General features: G+C 45.6%; 1 protein-coding gene across 1 annotated transcript; it reads left to right on the forward strand.

The window, feature by feature from the left end:
- The first annotated feature begins 2,339 nt into the window (after positions 1 to 2,339).
- LOC101290676 (SKI family transcriptional corepressor 1) lies at positions 2,340 to 3,988 on the forward strand. The gene has a single exon (XM_044534874.1). The coding sequence runs from the start codon at positions 2,872 to 2,874 to the stop codon at positions 3,760 to 3,762; it is 891 nt and encodes a 296-aa protein (XP_044390809.1). The 5' UTR covers positions 2,340 to 2,871; the 3' UTR covers positions 3,763 to 3,988.
- Positions 3,989 to 14,805: the final 10,817 nt, after the last annotated feature.

Below are 14,805 nucleotides of genomic sequence, written 5' to 3' on the forward strand. Positions count from 1 at the left end.
GCGAAGCTCGTAAATATCTCGTCGCATCGCTGCTGGCTGGGCTGGGCTGGGCTGGGTAGTGGTGATGCGTGTCTGTCCCTCCATCGACGAGCTCGTAGTACTGCCGGACTGTACCCGCGTCTTGTTCTGTCTCGCTTTCTGGCTTTTCGCGCGTCGATTCGTGTTTAGTTACGCAGTGCTTGGGGCATCCACTGTGCATGCGGCCCCACCTGTGTGGCGCGCGCTCTCTCTCTCTCTCTCTCTCTCTCTTTCTCCGCGGGTAGATGGGTGATCAAATTATGCGATGTTGCTACTAGTGGTAGTGTGGCTTTTACCATATTTGTTGTTTGATGTGATGACGGGTAGTACGAGTAGTCGCCATGTTCATACGGGGGCGCCCGGTGCAGCTAGCTAGCCTTTCCGTCTCATCTTTTCGACCCGGATGAGGTAACTCGTTTGTTTCCCGGCCATGTCTCGCTCGCTTCTCCCTCACCGTCCGTGCTGATTGGGGTTAGTAGGTCACGTCGCTAGTCTTTTCCTCTCCCTCTCTCCGTCGACTTTTCTTCGCCCGGACTCCAGCTCTCCTGCCATTTCTTCTCCGAAACTACTGGGCGAACGACACTGCCCGGCCGAACCATGCACGATCGCTGATTGAACGGCTTGATACAGTACATCTTGTGTAAATGGACGTCTTGATGGGTAGCATCGTGTGTAAATCGTCCATCCTTGTCGTGTGTATAGCAGCGTTCTTTCTTCTCACTTCTCACAGTGCGCGGTGCGGCCTACCTCCTGCTGTTGATGATCCGATCATGGACAAGTACTACTCCTACTTTGAAACCGGCAGAGAGAGAGAGGGAGTATTCACAAGAACTTGTCAGTTTCTTTTTACCGTAACAATACAGTTCACGTATCCCGAGCATGGAAAGCTAGCTAGCTGTGAATGAGACACTAGCAGTTAGTTTATTACGGACAGCAAGTTCCAAGGACCAGTTGAGCCAGTGAGACGTGAGGTGAGGGTGAGATGGCCAGATGGGCCTGGTTACAATCTCTCCACGTCCACTTTCCGGAACGCCAAAAACCAAAATTCGCCCATACACAAGAAGAAATTCACATTCACTTTGATGAGTTGGAAACCTGTCCTTTCCGGACGGAAACTCGACGGGCGCGTCCCTGTTTTGGACAAAAGCGTGAGGCGGACGTGACAGCGCGACGGATCCAACCAGATCTCTGTGAGGTGAGGTGAGGGTGAGAAAAATCGTGTCGCTGCTGCACCAGCTGCCCTTGTTTTTTCCTCTGTCACGGTTCAAGGGGGTAGCAACATCAGGCCGGGTCGCCGCGGTGACACTCACTAGTTTAGTTTAATGGGAGCTGCTACATCTACTACATGTGACCATCGCTGTTTAGGGTGGGGAAAGTGGCGGTATCAATGACTTGAAACTAGACTAGACGTTGGTTCCTTCTCTAGAAGTGGAAAGTGGCACATGGCTGGACTGCATGCAGCCACTGATGATAAATTAATACTATTGCTACTATACTTTGCCGGCCATGTTCCGCAACAGAGATAAATACGTACGGTATGCTTTATCTACCAGTAACTCGTTGTTGTTTGGATCCGTCTGGTGGAGATCATCATACTAAGTTCGTTGCTCTCCGTCTGTAACTTAATATAAGACGGTTTTTGACACTATGGTACGTCTAATATTAAGAAGTTGCAGAGGGAGTGTTTGTTTAAGTTGCTCTGTCTGTAATGCGCTTTACTGAGACGTGGAAGTACGTCCTTGCTCTGCAAACCAACTACTCCTGAACTGGGTGGGCACGCGGGTTAGCGGCGGACTTGTTCGTTTAGTGCCTTAATTACCAGGAGGACTTGATGCTAACGAGCAGCACGGGATCCTTCTTTTTATGAGTTCCGTACCGAAAGATGAGTGGAGTAAACCCCAATCCCTCCTTTTGAATTCCTGCATTCCAGTTCGAGCTATGGTTGCACTAGTCGGGTGGGCAGGCCTGGGCTGTCGACAACTCCAAATATAGCACGAAACCGATAGCCCGAAGGGTGCCACACAGAGAGACGCTTTCGGATTGAACTGACGACGAACCCCCTCCTGGCTCCTGTGCCCTGTCGCGGCGGCAGCGTTGCTCCTGTAGCTGGACTACACACCTCACTCCGCCAACCAAAAAATAAAAATAAAATAATGGCGTGCTGCGTGAAACAAACGAGTGCGCACGCAGCCCCCCAATGGCGCGCCACCGTGTGGCCGTGGCCTCCCATGGCCGCCCAATCCTATTTACGCCGGGGCCCCGCCCACTGGGCGCGAGCATATATTCGCGCCACCACCGTCGCGACGGACTAGCCACCACTGCGCTGGCGAGCCACCGGCCGGAGCCAACCAGTTGCTTGCTGCCTGGCCTCCTTTTCCAAGTCCTCTCTTTTCTCCCACTCGTGTGTGCGTGTGTGTATACTAGACGTGGTACCGTAAACAGAATCCCACTACAGTTTAGCATTTGTGGTAGTACTACAGTTTAGCATTTCCAAGTGAGAGTCGTAGGGCTGAGACCGAGAGCATATAAATTATTAGTAGCGGAAAGGGGGCAAAAGAAAGAAAGAAAGGAAATGGCGCACTCGGCCAGCCACAGTAGTACACTAGAGTGGTAGCCCCCGGTTAGCTAAACGAAACTGCTGCTGCTGCTGCTGCTACTCTTCTCCTGCGTCGTTGCCATATATAGAAAAACAAACCCTCGCCTTTCTCCTGGGCCAAACCATACATTCCACTCCAGTGCACGCACGCTCTCCCGCTCGCTTCCCCCTCCCTCTCTCCCCCTTTGTGGATATAATCATATCCTTTCCCACGACGTTTGTTTAATCGCGTCGCCCGCCGCCGCCGCCGCCGCCACATGGACATGGACTCGCCCCCTGTGCCCGTGCCGATGCCGCCGCCCAAGCGGACCGACCTCTCGCTCACGCTGGCGCCCGCGGCGCAGTCCGTCGCCGAGGCCGATGGGGGCGCCGGGGCGGCCGGCGATGGCGCCTGCACCGACGGCAAGGACGTGCGCCTCTTCCCCTGCCTCTTCTGCAACAAGAAGTTCCTCAAGTCGCAGGCGCTCGGCGGCCACCAGAACGCGCACAAGAAGGAGCGCAGCATCGGCTGGAACCCCTACTTCTACATGCCGCCCACCTCCTCCGCGCACCTCCACGCCAATGCCGCGCCGCCCAACTCGTCCGGCGCCACGGCCTCGGGGCCCTACGCCGGCTCTGGCGCTGGCGGCGGCGGCGGCGGCGTGGGCTCCACCGTGCCTGGCGTGGCCGCGGGCGGCGCGGCGCACGCCTACGCCAGCCGTGCCTACGCGGCCTTGCCCACGACGTTCCCAATCGCGTCCCACAGCTCCATCATGGTCGGCTCCGACCGGCTCCAGTACTACGCGCCGCCACAGGGCGCGGCGCCGACATCGGCGGCGGCGGGCGACCTGTACAGCGGCAGCGGCAGCGGCATGCAGCAGGTGTCCCGCTTCGCCGAGTACCAGCAGCAGCTCCTGGGCGGCGCGGCCGTCAGCAGCAGCAGCGAGCGCGCGATGATGTCCGCGGCCGAGCAGCCGGGCGCCGGGCGCGACGAGCTGATCGACATGCTCAACTGGAGGCGGGGCTGCCACGGGCCGACCGCCTCGGCGGCCGCCACCACCCCGTCGCCGGCCAGCACCACCACCACGCTCACCTCCGGAGGCGGCAGCAACTACTACAACAACGGCGAGGATGCCGAGGAGGAGCTGGACCTCAACTTGAGCCTGTAGCAGCAGCGGTGAGCTCGCCGGCCGGCGCTGCCTCCAATCCAAGTCCAAGTCCAAGACCAAGACAAGGTTAATCCATGGCCACGTAGTACCTCTACCCTACAACTCCTATTCGGCTGTTCATGTCCCCTACCGCCCTTCACCCCGACGTACGTAGTACCGCACGCCCGCCAAGATTAGCTGTTTTTAATTAGAGAAGAAGAAGAAGAAGATGTTAATTAATTAATTAGTTCCTCGGTCGACCCTCCTTCAGTCAGTCTCGTGTGTGTTGATGCTGCTAGCAGTGACGAGCTGTGCTCCTCCTTGTAATCGTGCTCTTGAATTTCACCCCCCCCCCCCCCCCCCCCCCTGTTCGTCTGTTCATCTTTTCTTAGCTTCGTTTTCCGGATCGAGAATGGAAATGGGAGATGGAATCGGCGCCAGCCACGGTGCGGCTCGTCGACAGTTGGGCACAGTGCGGGCGGGCGGGCGGGCGGCGTCGACATGGCCGCCGTGGTTAATGAATGTTTGGCATCTGTGGCGCAGCCGCATCTGCCTATCAATCTATCTTGGATTTGGTGCTCTTTTGCCTTTGCTTATTATATTATTATTAGTAATTTTTTATGGGCTCGATTGAAGGCCCTCCTCCTTCCTACCTTTCATCATCACCGATCCAGCTAGTAATAGTAGTCCGAACCTCAACGCACGTACTCTACTCTAGTAGTAGTAGTACCAGTGTGATGCTGTAGTGGCGAAACCAAGGATGGTAACTTTGCGTAGTCCATCGGGTCGAACGGTGTCGAATCTGGCATGGAGATATCAGCTGTTTCGACGAGGGAATCATTCGTTCTTTCGGGGGTGGGGTGGGGTGGGGTGGAACGAACGGGGCCGGCCGACCGACGGAGTCAGGTCGGGTCACGCACCCGCGGGACAAGCCGATGCCGCCCAATGGCAATGGCAATGGCATCGCCATCGCAGCAACGAGATTCGTTGCTGGACGGACTGGACTGGATGGATGTGCATGCGCACTGTGCCCCGTGCGTGCGTGACCCACCGCGCGCCGGGACGGGAGATGGTCCAGAGAGCAGAGCAGTGCAGTTCATTCGCAGGAAGCCGCAACGCTTGGGTGCATCGAGCGGGCGTACGCGGGGCGCGGGGCAGCGGAGGGAGACAGTGGGGGAGCTCGACGGCTGCCTTTTTGGCTCCTTTTCATGGCCGGTCTCGTCTGTCGCCGTCGCGCATCAGTCGCCCGGACCCTCGTTTTTCTTTTACCGCTGGTAGATAGATACTTCCCATATGTACCACCAGCGTCCAACCAAAATGAAATCGCATGGCATATATACTACTCCCACCGAAAGAAAGAAAAAAAACTTGTTCTACGGAATACGATTCGAAAGCTGTATCTATACGTACTATTATTACAATAAGACTCGTCGAATGGAAATGATTGTCGCTTATGCACCAACTTGTAATCGGAACTTGGGATATTTTTCTATCATATAGTAAAATGAGACAAGCCCTGGACGCTGGGAGAGTGTTTTACTACAAATCCGTTTCATAATGTAGTGCCTATATTTTTTCTTCTAAAAGTTAAATCTACAAACTTTGATCATATTTATAGAGAAAAATAGGTACATCTAGACTACCAAATATACATCATTGGATATACCGTGAGTTATACTTCCATATTGTACATGTTTGGTGTGTAGATGTAGACAATTTTCTCTATAAACTTGGTCAAAGTTGGTAAAGTTTGACTTAAAAAAAAATCTATATACACTACATTATGGAATGGAAAGAGTACCATACTACTAGAAGACCCCATATAAAGCAAACAACTCCTTAGGGGCACTCTCGGACATACTGAAAAATGTCACCCTTCGAAACCAAAGCCCCACTCCCACGAGGGGGAAGGGAACCAGCACAACCACAGTTAAGAAAAGTACATGAACAAATTAAAAGGGACAAGGGATATAAACCCAAAAGTACTGACGACCTAAAAATCACCACCACGACTATACCGCAACTAAAAGAAGAAGCACAACGCATTCAGCAGCCAGTGTCAAGCAAGGCCTACAACAACTCCTCACCCTTCCAGCCTTGGCATGTTGTACCTCCATCCTTGTGAAGCTTTATACACGTCACTTGCTACATGTTCTAGTAGCCTTCTCCCCAAGTCCAACACCCTTTTGTTTTGTTCCTTTGTCTGCAAAATAGACCAAGCCGTTATCAAATAATTTATTAACCGAATCCGCGTCATGGGATCATTAAATATCTCGTTATTAAAGATAATCCCATTTCTACATTTCCAAATTGTCCAAAACATAGCAGCCACACCAATCAGGACTATTTTTTGTCCCCTTTCTTAAATGTTTTGATCCATCTCCCAAAGCAATCTTCAATGCAAGAGGGAGTATATTTCAAACCGAAAGTACATTTAAGCAAGCTCATTAGTGAAGCAGCAGAACAAGAGAAAAATAAGTGATTCAATATTTCATTTTTACCACAAAACACACATTCCTTGGGACCTCTCCAATCCCTTTTTAACAATGAATCTTTAGTTAGGATACTTTTTCTATTTACCAAGCACAAAAACACTTTTATTTTGCAAGCACTTTCACCTTCCACAATTTTTTTTGTGAAAAGTTACAGTCTTCAGTGACCATTTTCCTATACGAGGATTTAACGAAAAAATTCTATCTCTGCCACTCCCCATCTCAACATCTACACAACTATATTTTAGGCTATTCCAGAGTTCTAGGGTTTCTCCCTGTAGAGTTCTTCTAAATCTGAAACCTGGCCATCCTTTCTGGATGGCCTTAGTAATTGTGATGTTATGATCAAAACACAGATCATATAACCTAGGATAATCATCTTTTAATGCATTACCATCAACCCAGATACCTTCCCAGAATCTAGTATTTTTGCCATCACCCAGTTTTTCTTGGCATATTTGTAAAAAATGTCTTTCACTTTCAAAAGACTGGACCAAAATTGGGAATCCCCAGTCTTTTTCTTAACTCTAGAAATGCCGCCATCAGGCACATATTTTTCCTAGTAGGTCAGGTTGCGAAAGCCCTTCATCAGTTTCCAATTTTCAAAAACATTTAACTAACAGAGCTTTGTTCATGATATCCAAATTAAGAATTCCAAGCCCCCCCCAAAGTCTTTAGAGAGCCAACAATTCTTCCAGTTAACTACTCCATACGTCCCATAATATAAGAGCATGTTTTACACTAGTGGGACTATTCTTCTAGTTATCAATTTTTCTAGCTCTTATATCATGAGACGGAGGGAGCAGATGATATTTCTTCTTATCTTCATCTTCTTGACAAACCAATCCGGCACTATAAAAATATGCTTTCTTCATAATTGCCACTAGCATGGGATAAAAAGACATCATAAAGAGACGTATGTTGGTCAAACATGCTTGGACCAAAGTAATTCCCCCTGTGATGGACCCCCAAAGCCTCCCCTGCCAACAGCCACATGTCTTCTCAATTTTCTCTACTACTCCTCTCCAATATTTGTTCCCGATCGTAGTATCAGAAGCAGGCATACCCAAATATTTCATAGGTAATTCTCCCATTTTGCATGTGAAAAATTCCTGATATGCCTCTTTTTTCTCATTAGCCACCCCCCAGAGAATGATCTCACTTTCATGAAAATTAATTTTTAACCCTAACATTTGTTCAAAGGCACATAAAATAAATTTCAGGTTTTTAGCACTCTCGACATCATATTGCAACTACAAAATTGTGTCATCTGCATATTGCAACATGTTAACACCTTTAGTAACATTATTCCCTATCACACCTTTTACTATATCATTTTCTCTAGAATTGTTTATCATAACAACAAGAGCATCATCTGCCAAGTCAAATAACAAGGGGCATTGATGTTGCTTGAACTACGTCGGTATTTCCCCAAAGAGGAAGGGATGATGCAGCACATCTACGGTAGGCATTTCCCTCAGTTATGAAACCAAGGTATCAATCCAGTAGGAGAACCAAGCAGCACTATGTAAACGATAACTACACACAAAGAACAAATACTTGCAACCCGACACTTGTAAGGGGTTGTCAATCCCTTTTCGGGTAACGGCGCCCGAAATTGTCAAGTTGACGGGATAAATTATGATAGATTGGATAAATAGATTTCGATAAAACAAGAAATAAAAGATGCAAATAAAAAGTGCAGCAAGGTATTTTTGGGTTTTTGGAATAACAAATCTAAAAACAAAAGTGACAAATAATAGATAAGAAAGCAAATATGATAAAGAATAGACCCGGGAGCCGTAGATTTCACTAGTGGCTTCTCTCAAGAAAATAGCACACGGCGGGTAAACAAATTACTGTTGGGCAATTGATAGAACCTCAAATTATTATGACGATACACAGGCAATAATCAATATATAGGCATCACGTCCAAAGTTAGTAGACCGACTCCTACCTGCATCTACTACTATTACTCCACACATCGACCGCTATCCAACATGCATCTAGTGTATTAAGTTCATGGAGAAACGGAGTAATGCTATAAGAACGATGACATGATGTGGATGAGATCTATTCACGTAGGAATAGCCCCCATCTTGTTATCCTTAATAGCAACGATACATGTGTGTCTTTCAGCCCCTTCTGTCACTGGGAAAGAACACCGCACGATCGAACCCATCACAAAGCACCTCTTCGCATGGCAAGAAAAATCGATCTAGTTGGCCTAACTAAACCAAAAATTTGAAGAAGAAATACGAGGCTATAAATAATCATGCATATAAGAGATCAAAAAAAGACTCAAATAAATTCATGGATATAGATCTGATCATAAACTCAAAGTTCACCGGATCCCAACAAATACACCACAAAAAAGAGTTAAGTCAAATAGATCTCCAAGAGACCATTGTATTGAGAATCAAAAGAGAGAGAGAAAGCCATCTAGCTACTACCTATGGACCTGTAGGTCTATGATGAACTACTCTCACATCATCGGAGAGGCACAAATGAAGATAATGAACCCCTCCATGATGGTGTCTAGATTGGATCTCGTGGTTTTGGAACTTGCGGCGGCTGGAATTTTGTTTCGTGGACTCCCCTAGGGTTTATGGAATATTCGGGTATTTATAGGGCGAAGAGGCGGTGCGGGAAGCCACCAAGGTGGGCACAACCCACCTGGGCACGCCCTGGTGGGTTGTGCTCCCCTTGGAGCCCCCCTCTGGTACTTCTTTGGACCATCAGGTGTCTTCTGGCCCAGAAAATTCTCCAAAAAGTTTCGCTGTGTTTGGACTCCGTTTGGTACTGATATTCTGCGACGTAAAAAAACAAGCAAAAACATCAACTGGCACTAGGCGCTATGTCAATAGGTCAGTCCCAAAAAATGATATAAAGTTGCTATAAAATGACTATAAAACATCTAAGAATGATAATATAACATCATGGACCATGCAAAAATTGTAGATACATTGGAGACGTATCGGGCATAACATCCCCCTATCGCATCCCTTTAAAGGTTTTAAAGTAAGGTCCAATCCTGTCATTGACTCTTACTCCAACCTCTCCACCTTTCATGGTCATCGTCATCGAGTCACACCATACATCTGGGAAACCTTTGAGTCTTAACATCTTAATTACAAAAGGCCACTTAATTTTTTCATATGACTTCCCAAAGTCTACTTTGAAAAATCAGTGCATTCTGTTTTTCAACATGGATGGAATTTAAAGCCTCATGCAGAATCAACACACCTTCCATGATATATCTCCCCTTCAGAAAAGTTGTTTGGGCAGGAGAAATTACTGGAGACACACACCTACTCAATCTATTCATCAGAACCATAGTGATAATTTTAAAAGTAACATTAGTAAACAAATGGGCCTAAATTTCTAAATTTGTTTAGCATCGGCAGTTTTAGGAACCAGAATGATAATCCATAGTTCAATCTAGAAATATCTAAAGTTCCATTGGCAAAATCATCAATCAAAGCCTTCAGATCCCATTTAACCAACTCCCAGAAATATTTATAAAAACCAGCATGAAAACCATCTTGGCCCGGACTCTTATTTCTTTTCAAACCAAACACCACTTCCTTAATTTTTTGTAACAAAAAGGTTCAGTGATTTTTCAACCTCTTCCTCAGAAATTTTAGCAAGATTCTGCTCAGTGAGAGAAATGTTTGTCGCATCAGGATGTCCGAACAGATTTTTATAAAAATCAGTAATGTAATTCATCAGTTGTTCCTCTCCCCCAACAACCCCTTCTTCTTGTTCTAGAGAGGTAATCATGTTTCTTCTTCTTCTCCCGTTCACGTTGGCTTGATAGTATCTAGTGTTGCCATCTCCAGCAGGTGATCTCTTTGTCTTTATATCCATTTAATTTCTTCTTGTTTCATAAGCATGTTTAATTGTTCCTAAGCTCTTTTTGTTCCTGCATATCACAGGCATTTAGTCCTTGTCTTTCTGCCATCTTGTCAATCTCATCCAATTTAGTAATGATCTCAATTTTATTTTTTCTATACCAGGCATGCACATTCTTGTTCCAACCTTGGGCTTTCTTCCTAACATCCCTAAACCTAAGTTCCCATCTATCCAAGGTATTCCATTTGTATGGCGCTTTCCAGATTTTATAGACCAATTCCCTAAAATCTTCTCTCATATTAAAAAAACGTATCTAAAAATAGGATCACTTATGCTATGCTCACCAGTATCGATGAACAAAGGGGTGTGATCAGAAATTTCTCTAGCAAAAGCTTGTACAATCGTAAGAGGGTATTTTTGCTCCCAAGCAGGGCAACAAAATGGTCTATCAAATTTCTCATACGTAGGGTCAAGCAAGTTATTATCCCAGGTGAATTCCCTCCCATTCAGTGGAAATTCCCTGAGGCCAGCATTTTCTATTATGGCAATGAACACAAAACTCCAATAGTTATTACTCATAGGTTTGTTTTTTCCAGACTCTTTTCTAATAATATTGAAATCAGCCTTCAAAGGAGGAACATTATTATCATGATAAATTCTAGCCAATTCTACAAGAAAAGCAATTTTTCTGTCAGATTGGGCATCTCCATATATAGAAATGAAATCCAGTGAAACTTAGCAATCTAATAAAAAACCATGACCCTAACAAAATATTCCCCATGATCAGTGTGTAACATATCAAAATAATCCTTATTGATCTCAACCAAGATTCCAGCAAAGTGGCCTCTTGCAGGATTCCAATAGCAATCAAAATTCGTACCATTACACAAATTGTGCAGTTCATTTTTAGTAATTTTTTGTTTAATAGTCTTCGAAATCCCCACAAAATCCTAACCATGTTCCACAATCATCTCCCTAATGTATCTTCTTTTTTGGATATTTTCCCATGTCTCTAGAATTTCAAAAGACTCCTTTCAGTTTGTTCAAAAGAAAACAAACACAAGCTTTTTAAAATGAATAAGGAAAAATAGGAGAAGTCTCACTAATTAGGAGATTTTTCTATTTCTCCCTCTTCTTTTTAATGGTCCAATCAAATAGAGCGCTTCACACAGTTTAGAACCAGTGAGCAATCTCTATTCACTTTCCCACCTAAGAAAATTTTCCCCAGTTAGTCAAGTTCATCTTCTTCTAATTCAACATCTAAGTCTTCCATGTCAGAGCAAAGCTTTATTAGATGTATTGCCTTCTCTGATTAATTTTTTTGATAAAACTATTTTCTAGCAATTTCCATTTTCTAGAGCACTTCCAAATTCTTATCAATCATATCAACAGAGAACCCCAAATCAATCCCCATCAAATAAGTCATGTGAGTGGGGAACTATTTATGGCATAGGGATCAACAATTTACCATAATTATCTATTTCTTCAGATCTATTCCTAGCCAAGTCTTCAATCTTTTGATCTTCTATTCCCTTGAATCTCAAGCTTCTTCTAAGTTTCTCCTCTCTGTATCCTCCTGACCCAGATCCACTCTTCCATCTTCATGTTAGCCAATTCCAGCTCATATAGTTCGCTATTAGCAACCTCCTGAATTAGTTGATGTACATCAGCTTGTTGTTTAGCTAACTCATCTTTCAGCTGCAGCTTATCAGCCTCCATCTCAGCAATTTATTTTTCTTCTTTGGCCCATAGAGAAGTCTGTCTTAGCTTTTCTTCCTCAAGAGATCGAATTTTCTTGAACATGATATCCATTTACTTTTGCATTTTTGTCCTCTCAGCTGCCATTTCCTTTATCATAGCTCCCATAGAATTCTTAATGGAGTTTTTCACTAACTCATTTCTCTTATTGATTTCCTCAATTTGAGCCAGAGACAGACTTTCCAAAGAAATCTGATTTCTGTTATTCTCATCCAGTTTTGGCTTTTTCCTAGCATCACCCACCTCTTCTCTATCTTCAAGCTCACTATTACTCAATTCCTTTCTCTTATCTTCTTTATACCACCCCAGTTCCACCACAAATTCCAACTCAAACTCAGTTCTGAACATTAGCAATTCCTGGGAAGTGATTTCAACAAAAGGTGGGATTTCCCCCACATCTCTCACCCCAAATCTAGCTCTAACTTTTTCTTGATTTATAGTGTGCATATCATTTTCCAAAATAGGTCCCACAACAGTAGCAACTTCACACATACCAAAAAAGTGTCTAACACAGTCAGGAACTCCTCCAAATCTGATCCAACCAGTGTGTAATTTCCCAACTGCCCGATGATCCAAAGTTCATGCATGTACCTTAGTCACAACTCCAGTGTTTAGCAAGTTAAAATCATTAAATTTAGACAATTTCACCAACTTAGCTTTGTGTGAGAATATCATGAGGTAGCAATTCTGATCATACTCTTTAATGCTCCATTGCCATCCCCAGCCGAACATTTCACTAAAAGCCTGCAAAAATTCAGTTTCATTGATTTACCCTGACATAATAATAACCGCAGCCAAAGGACTAGTGTGCTCTGCCACCAAAACATCGTTGTAACTTTGTAACAATAACACTCCCAGACCTCCAGCTGCATATCCAACATCCTTGGGGACATGCTTCATTTGTTTCGTCAAGGCACAATCACTAGTGATGTGGTTATCTCTTCCACAGATCAAATAGTGCCCAATTTTTACAATCCTTGATTGCACGCCTTGTATCCTTGCATTTCCCACACACTTGCTTCCTTGCTGTCTCCAAATGTGTTCTGATCGTCACCACTTTTACCTCCCAACTTCTTGATCTGACCTATCTTATCTACATTACTTGTCCCCAAACAAACATCATCTTCCCCCCTGAGTTACCAGTCCCAGCCTTGGAAACCTCTTTCTCACCAATTCCCATCCCTGCAGTAAGGATCTGAGGTATCCCAATCCCCCTGTAGACATAGTCTAAGCTAAGTGGGAGAACAGAGGCGATAGCAGTTGTTGTTGTTGAGCCTGATCCAGATTTATACTGTTAGAGCCACCATTTCCAGAAGCTTGACTCTCTGTTTCTTCAATCCCCTGATCTCCTCTCACACCCCCACTAATCTCCATCTGACCAATCTTCTCCTTCCAAACTTGCTATCCTCCTTGGATGTTAGACCCTCCTCCATTGCCAAAACTGAAATTTCTTGTCAAAGAAGAGCTACCCAAACCATTCCCTTTGCCACCAGCTCCATTGATAGGATCAGAAGGATTATTTCTAAACCTATCACCATATGAAATCACCCCTTGGAAATTCTTCCTTTGATCTTGGTATCCATCCCGACCCCACCTCTATTGAATCTTCCCCAGACCCACCTCCCAGCCATGGCCGGTGGGGGAGGGGAAAACCCTAGATCCTATGAGCGTGACACCATCCCCACTCCACAGGAGGGGGTGTTATATAGATCAAAGTAGTAGGGTCTATGAGCTTAAGCCTCAGTGGCCCTCCCTCCTGACATGGGCCAAAATCCAAGGTCTCTTCAATATCCCAACCCACTGGCCCCCAAACACAATCGAGCTCGTACCTAATGAATTTGTTGTACCCTCTCTAGTTCCATTCCTTTCTTCTCTTTTAATTCCATTAATCGGAGTGGAGCTAAGCACAAGTTCCCCAAAATCAACCATATCATTATCATAATAGGTTGTTGTGGGGGCGAAATTACCCGCCCTCATATAATCTCTCACAAACTCAGCACTCGCAACATTTTTCCTCTCCGTATCAGTCATCAAATCATTTACATGGTCAATTTTGTTACTAATCTTATTCATCATCTTATCATTCCCATCCGTAACCTCATGGAGTCGAGACCAAGGGGATTTAGGATTTTTATTCCTCTACTTCAACCTAAACGTATTTCCATCCCCTACCTGTGATTCATCCCCACTAATTTCTACGATAGAAATCAAGTACTTGGACGTGATTTGATTCATACCCAAAGTCTCAAAAGTTACTCCCCCCTCATCATAGGAAGCTGCTCGAGCCAGCAACCAAAATTGGTTGCTAGCAGGAGAGAGCTTGAAGCCTAGCGGAGCGCCACGGCTAGCACGGGGAACAACATGGAAGGGCCACCACACCCCTCTTCTTCTTCTTCCTCTATGGTGCCAGCGCCTCATCGTCCACCACTTCGATCGGTCCCACCCTTGTGCCTGGCATGAGAAGACCCATCACCACCTCAACTTGCGTCATGGGCTGCAGGATCTGATGGTAGGGGAGCGCCTGAATAACTTCCACTTGTGGCGCTTCACTGCGTCTGGGTAATCCGCCTCCAGCATAGCCCACATCAACACCCCCATTGCCGCCTGGGCATCAAAATTGGGGAAGCATTGCAGGATCTCGTCGTCGTCCATCGTCGCCCTCACCATAAATTGGGGGAGTGAGTTGGAGCGTATATTATGGATCGTGTGATGTAAACAAGACAAAAAATTCACCCCCCCTAAAGTATTCGATACTCACATCATTGTAGCTCCACAACAATTCCTCAACGAGCCTGTGGCACTCCAAATGCCTTCTCCACATCCTTCCTAGATTCTTCTTGCATTGTTCCAAAGTAGCTTTGTTTGTTATCATGGGGATCATATATGGTCTTCACAAACGCCTCCCACTAAGGATAGATACCATCGGCAAGGTAGTACTCCATGTTGTAGTCGCGACCTT

This window comes from Triticum aestivum, chromosome 5B, assembly GCF_018294505.1.
Source record: "Triticum aestivum cultivar Chinese Spring chromosome 5B, IWGSC CS RefSeq v2.1, whole genome shotgun sequence".
Classification (NCBI taxonomy): Eukaryota; Viridiplantae; Streptophyta; class Magnoliopsida; order Poales; family Poaceae; genus Triticum; species Triticum aestivum.

What these genes read in the sequence shown, in the direction of transcription:
- LOC101290676 (XM_044534874.1), top strand. Translation starts at nt 2,872, where the DNA reads ATGGACATGGACTCGCCCCCTGTGCCCGTGCCGATGCCGCCGCCCAAG.